Here is a 7,525-nt window from a genome sequence, read left to right on the forward strand (position 1 = left end):
AAACTGAGATCGTAATATTAATATATGACTTTAATTTATAAATTTTATGTTTGTCCACTTTAATTGCAAGATTAGAGATGAAACTGTTTTCGTTTGGTATGTATCGTATCGTATGGTAAAATGTATATGTTTACAAATAGAAATTATGAAATCATTTACGAGAGTTTGTCCATCTGTTGATAGAATGATAAATATAATGACATTTTTACCGTTGTCTTTTTTGACGCCTCATGGAATCTGTTTCGTCGGATAATCGAGACTGTTGCTGTCTCTGGCGTTGCTGTTATAATAGTATCTACATATTACAACATTATTACATATGTAAGTTGCATTGATTTTCATGGTATCGGATTTTAAAGAAAGGTGTGCACATAAACCATCATAAAAACAGTAAATGGCCGGATGTACATGTAGAAATAGATCAAAATCTTCTTCGCACATGGGCGCTCTTAAAATCAAAAATATTGTGAAAAACTATGATTCAGATATCTCGCCCGAGGGAGATGATTGTCCGGTTGATTGTAGCGACAAATTGTTTGAAGTTTGGATTGTAGGAAATACCCAGCCTTAGAAGATTAAGGGAAACATGTTATCACTTTATGAGATCATAAAGACATAGACTATAGCGCTCCTGGCAATAGAGTTCGTACTTACTGGAGACGATAGTAACCAGTACATGCGCTATCCCACCGACACGATGCTACGTTACAAGAACACCTATCTGGCAAGGGTCAGTATCGGTCAATTGTAAATGTCCAAACTCTGTTCTCATCAGAAGGAGACGATTGTTATATTTTGGCTCAATCAAGCGTGTGTGTGTGTGTGTGTGTGTGTGTGTGTGTGTGCGCGCCTGAGTGTGAAGGTGTGTGAAGATCTCTGTGTGTGTGTGTGTGTTAGTGTGCGCCTGAGTGTGAGTGTTCTGGTGATGTGTGTGTATGTGTTTTAGTGTAGTTGTTTTGGTGTGTGTGTGTATGTCTGTGTATTTGTGTGTACGACACAGAATCTGGCATTACTACTTAGCTTTACACAAGGTAATGTGAACGTTATCGACTAGAATAAGTTTTAGTAACACTACAGTATACCACCACACCTACAGTTTTGTAATATTCAACGGCCCTCAGAACCTTCATCTCCATTTCAAGTTATCAGTTCCTGAAAGATGCAGATCCACTTTAATCTGCAAAAACACATAATGCATAATGTTTTTGACAATTCAAATCAACGATATGCTTGAATCTGCAAAATATGTGTCTACTCCTAACCTTTCCTCTTAAACCAACAAACAGTTGTAACCAAATGCTGAGGGTACGCTTTTAACTACCCGTAATATCGAAAGGTGTTGAAGACAGGTTTAACGTGGGATAGATGCCGCTGCCATCGTCCACAGATCATGGAGAGCTTATCAAGCCAAAGATGCGATTATATTGAAAATTTTCGTCTAGAATTACTGCCTTTACTGCTCGTCTCGGGTGGGATATATTTACGCTGAGACTCAGAGGTGAACTGTTAAGAGATAAAGTTTTAATGTCCGACCACCCTGAGAGCAAGGATGGAATCCTCTACTGCTTCAAAGTTGATGAGCTGATGCTGAGGTATGTCTTAGAGGGCACTTAATATGGCTTAGGAGGGGAACGATAAAAATAAAATAAGAGTAGGGATGCCGTAGTAAGATCATTCTTATTTTTCACCTGGATACCTATGTCTTGAAAGTAAAACAGAATTATTATTTTTTGTTTACGATTCCGGGTGTTCGCGAACATTATGGTTTGCTACAGTATTCTTGTGGGGCTTGGTTTCACTGTTAGAAATGGCTTTAAAATCTGCATTTTACAAATGACATTTTACTTATAACGTCAAAAACTCTGTCTCGAATGTCTGGCATAAAATGTGATTGAAATCATATGAAACTACGAACTAGGGTTACTATGAAATGCAATAAAGAAAGGGTTTTACAACCAATGTTATAGGACTCAATCTATGTATCATTGTACGTTTTCGGGCGGTGGGGTAGCCCAGTAGTTAAAGCGTTGGCTCGTCACGCCGAAGACCCGGGTTCGAATCCCTACATGGGTACAATGTGTGAAGCCCATTTCTGGTGTCCCCCGCCGTGATGTTGCTGGAATATTGCTAAAAGCGGCGTAAAACCAAACTCAGTCAGTCAGTCATTGTACGTTTTCACCCACTATGTCATACCTACATGGTACAGAAACCGACGGGAAACAGTGGTCAATTTAATCATATGACTATGAGCTTGAATCTTTTTACAGAAACCACAATGGATTTATATAGTATATATTACAAAATTACCAGCTTTCTCATTGACAATGATACTATAATGTATGTTTATGATATCATCGGAATCGTACAATGAACCGGTTTCAGATTTTATGTATGGAAATGGTCTTGTCAGGGTTTTTATACATAAACCAATTTCGGAACATTGTTTTTAAACATGCAGAGAAGAATCTATAAACGTTGCGGCTTTATTAAAAGAGAGGCCATGCATGGTTTAAACCTTTGTCCAAGAACGTCGGTTTTAACAATGAAGAAATATATATTAGTGGTCCCCATCAAATTATCACTTATCATGATCTGGAAAACGATATCATCTTCATTTAATCGTTGTTTGACGATCTGGACTGGAAGGGTGTTCTCTGAACACAATGAATAATAAACTCGGTGGAGAACAGGGGGGAGGGTTACATTTTTTATTCTTTTAGAGGACTCGACAGGGACGTTTATATGTCCGTCTTTCATGTCGACTCGGGTCCGTCTTTATGGCTTTCATATCATTTATTTACATTGGAAATGATTACTGACCGCCCACGGTTGTAGTGTGTCTCTAGGCAAGAAAGAAGAAGAAGAATGGATTGGCGACGGGTGTTTCTGAATTTTAACAATTTAACGGTTTTATTGCTAGATATGCAAGGTTCGACGTTGCTTTTCATAGCGTTTACGACGGTGACAAGTCGCAAAATCGTCTTTGATGTTGGCCGGCTTATGGGTGCGAGGTTATAAAAAAATGGCAGAGAGTTTGCTTTGGGTTGGAGAGTAAATACTCTCTACCTCTCGAGCTGCAATCAACATGGTCTGTGTTTATTACGCGCGTTTTACGCCTGGGCGGGGTGGAAGTGCGCGACCTTGCTCTTCAGTAACCCTCATTACTCAACGTTGCCTCAAAGGGTATTTCCATATATGGATTAAAAATATTATTTATGACAACATTTGGATTGACAATCGACGCTTCTCGTTCAAAACGCCAGACAATTTGTCACATGATGCTTCTAACACGACTGCCATTTGAAATATATTTTTGCTCAAGCCCAGACTATACTTTTTAAATTATATTATTAATATAAGTGTATTAATATATATATGACTGTGGTTTTGATTTGATGACATGAAAACACAATTTCCGACTACATTAATATGGTTTAAATGCATGTTTATATCATGATATCTAATGATTAATGTTTTAACCACGTTCAATGTACTTGTTTGACTTGTCAATGCTATGTATTTTAAAACAAGATATCAATACCACAGTTTGCATTCAGTAAGTCTAAATATAGCCTCATCATCCAATTGTTAAATATTAACAGTAAACCCATGGGTGAGATCAAAACATTTAAGCCAAAATTATCCGAATTACGGAATGCATATAGTTACATTGTAACGACGTCTCGTGTCGCTTTGAAGTTAATTTTATAGGAACTCCTTGGGTGGCGCACTGGCGCTGACAGGGCGAGTGCATAAGCCGTCTCCTATTGTCGTGGGGTGTTTATTACTCCGTAATGGCGGCGTGAAGTGATGAAACGGCATATATTCAGGTATCCCTCCGTCTCTTATTTGACTTTTATTACTTCAGGTATCATTGTTAAATCAATTGTACTTTGGCAAGCTTCATCATGGGCTATTATTTCAGTTTTGTAAGTTATGTTGACAATGTAAACTGACTCACTAGGTCAACAGTACAGTGTCATCCACGTTGGGGGTGAACAAACGTTGTTTTACTTATATTTTTTCGGTAGATAGATTTACACGCGCAGGTGGGGTTACACTGAATCATGGTCATCAGGAAACCTGTACTTCATCTTGTTGATCCTGTGTGAATATATGTCATGATCGAAATAGGAACCATTTGCCCTGTCATCATTTTTGTTTTGGGTTGTTTTTTTTGGTTTTACGCCACACTCAGCAATATTCCAGCTATATGGCGGCGGTCTGTAAATAATCGAATCTGGACCAGACAATTCAGTGATCAACATCATGAGCATCAATCTACGAAATTGGGATACAATGACATGTGTCAACCAAGTCAGCGAGTCTGACTACCGATCCCGTTAGTAGCATCTTACGACAAGCATGGGTTACTGAAGACCAATTCGAACCCGTGATTACACAACAGCTCGCGATTAAGTGCCTGACTCCCGGATGGAACTCATCCCAACCAAAGTACTAGAATCTGTACTTTATTAAGAAAGTGTTACCAAATATAACATATGTTAATTTCTAACCCGGAAATTAACGGGTACCCTGTCATCATTATATTAATTTTATTGTAATATACATTCTTAAACAGTGAACAGTATCAAAACAATTCTGTCACATTCTTAAGTTAGGTTAAAAATATCTGATTCTTATTTGGTTTTATGTCTCATTATTAAAACATATTTTTTTTAAATATATACATAATCGCTCCTTAGGGCTTCTATGAGTAGGGCCGAGAATCCAATCCTTGCATGGATTGTTAATGAAATAGATGCTCCCTATGTCGATCATTAGTTTGTCTGACTATCTCTTGTAACCTCTCTGCCTTGAGAATCTTTGGGTCACATGTACTGGAGACAGTTTTCCTAACTGTCCCACATGTGTCACATAAACTGTCACAGTTACTGTGAACGCCACCCCGGCTGGTATTTTACTGTATATGCATCTGGGGACAAAGCACTTGTTTACATCATAACTAACCGACGGATGACAGGATAACTGTAACCTTGGTTTATGCCTTTTTGTAATGTATCTTACATCTAATTATGCTTCCTCCCTGACATCTTAATCTTCTTCGCTGGATTTTGTTTGAATAATTCATCTATATATTCTCTTGAGAAATGAGTGAGTAAGCGAGTATGATTTTATGCCGCTTTTTAAATAGTATAGGAATATATCAAAGGAACACAAACAATGGGCTACCCACATTGTGTCCAAGTGGTGTGGGGATTCAAAACCGAACATTCGACTAGACAAGCGAACGCTTAACCCACTAGACTGTACAACAACCATTCTTGAGAAGCGGCTTCATTTTGGATCGTTTGTATAAACTACAAACAAGTAATATTTTGACCGATGGTTTAAAACCTACCAAACTCATTGTAAGCTATTTATTGTAGTAAATATGTAAGTGTTGCTTTCTGTTTATGTTATATTTAGATTGCGAATACCAACACGAAACCAGTGTCCAAGAGATTAGGACCAATTAGTACCAAGCTGTCATATAAACGCAACGAATCCCCGCTGAAATAATGGAACTGATTTTTATATATTTGTTTCAGAGATGCAGCAGTCAATCCATCTTCCCTCCACTTCCATTGCGCCAACGACCGTGACGCTCCGCAAACGACGTCGCCCTTACTCCAAATTCCAGATAGCGGAGTTGGAGCGAGAGTACTCTGGATCTACGTACATATCCAAATCTCGACGATGGGAGTTGTCGCAGCTTATCAATCTATCAGAACGCCAAATCAAAATCTGGTTCCAAAACCGCCGGATTAAAGCCAAAAAGCTACAGAAACGGGAGGAACTCACCGGGTCAGTGGGACAAGTTCCGCATGACGTGTTAGATGATGGTACTATGACGTCATGAATCACGTGACTCTTAGATAACAAAAATAACATTGATGGGGAACCCTCGGGAACTTCGTAGTTCATTACAGACAGGACGTCGTCTCTGGGATGTTGATGGTGGTGTTGGCAGGAGACGCCGTTGAGACGTTTATCACAGGAAGTTGAATTTGATCTCATTCGGCAAAGTATGATCACTTCCTGTTGTGGCATGACGGTTCTCTAGGATGCATAGCTTTAACATAGGGTCTTCTCTGTGGGAAGGACACCGTGGACTTCTGTTCTTGAAGGCAACAATTCCACCGCTAGTCCGAATCGTGGGGCGCGATGCCCCGGTGGAAAACTAACACTGAATAACGTCAAATATACGTACTCTTTCAATCCCCAGTAATGGTACCTCCATAGATGTCATTAACCAAAGCTAATGTATGGTTTGATCATAGTATTGTGAGTTTATCCACTTTTAGCAATACACGATCCATATGTCGATGTGAAGAACAGCACCGGCTTCGCAGAAGGCACCAATGAACCGAATTCGAACGATCGAAAGCTTGGGTACTTCTCCACTCAGTCTCTACATTGTTAGGTACATGTAGTTGGAACATTCTTCTCTTAGAACTTTTTATTCTTTTACTACTTTTCAAAATGACGCAAGATTTACAGGTCAGTTATACGTTAGATTATACATACAATAAACCTTACAAACAGTAAGTATTTGACTGAATGCATTACCACAAAGAATGCAACATAATGGCATTGCGCATTCTTATTTACTCAAAGAATACGTGTAATATAAACGCAAAAGCTCAGAGAGCCGGAAGTAGGTCCAAATGGTGCTTGAAATTCACCCTTTGGTTCCTCGGTTCATACCAGTATGCGTATCTTTGACACAAAAATTGCAATATTTTCTGTTTTGTTCCAAATTGGTCCACATGGCAACTGTTGTTGCCGATATTACGGATATTACTCTTTTGGACAATGGTAGATGTTCAAGGTATGAATTCCTGGTGTAATAGTTTAAGCTTAGCGCACAATTGGAACTAGATAATTATTTCAAGAATCTTTGACTACTATAAACATTATTATAATGGCAATGTTAAATCCTGACATATTCTCAGAATTGAAATTATGGAAGTGACTGTTTCTAATGTGACATGTGACAGTTACTTTGTGACAGTTCATTTAATGGACAGGTTAGCTAAAAACAATTTCATTTTTAAATTCTATAAATATTAATTTAAATAATATTTTTAGAACTTCATTTCCTAGACAACGTGTGATTGTTTAATGAACCTGTGAAACAATTGTCTACACTGAATTATCATAAATCTAATGAATAAATGTCTTTGCATATAGACCTTAATATGACATCACACGAATGCATCTGATAATGTCACAAGAATGACAATTTAAGCTGGTGGGTGGGTACTTAAGTTTAAAATAGAAGATTTTGCAATAATCCGGCTTTTCAGTTTATTCTTCTATAGCTGTTTGAGTTGGAATGCCAAACCCTTACCTTTGTTCAAAAGGAACCCATCACATCACGTTTAGTTTCTATCTATCCTTCATTCTCATTTCAGCTATTTGTGTGTACTAAAATGGTACCAATCTCATCGCACGAATCCATTAAGTATGATATTGCGTTGTCCATGTGATAAAAGTGGACAATGGTCAATTAAACCCT

At 38.2% G+C, this 7,525-nt stretch overlaps 1 protein-coding gene across 1 annotated transcript in view; it reads left to right on the plus strand.

The window, feature by feature from the left end:
* The window catches only part of LOC124285009 (homeobox protein Hox-A9a-like), a 21,134-nt gene extending 14,044 nt beyond the window's left edge, over positions 1–7,090 (plus strand). The window contains exon 2 of the mRNA XM_046721152.1: positions 5,553–7,090. Within this exon, the coding sequence (XP_046577108.1) occupies positions 5,553–5,863 (311 nt within the window). The 3' untranslated portion in view covers positions 5,864–7,090. The remainder of the gene's footprint in view (positions 1–5,552) is intronic.
* Positions 7,091–7,525: the final 435 nt, after the last annotated feature.

The sequence above is a fragment of the Haliotis rubra genome, unplaced genomic scaffold (genome assembly GCF_003918875.1).
Source record: "Haliotis rubra isolate DU_JTF1 unplaced genomic scaffold, ASM391887v1 Scf35, whole genome shotgun sequence".
NCBI lineage: Eukaryota > Metazoa > Mollusca > Gastropoda > Lepetellida > Haliotidae > Haliotis > Haliotis rubra.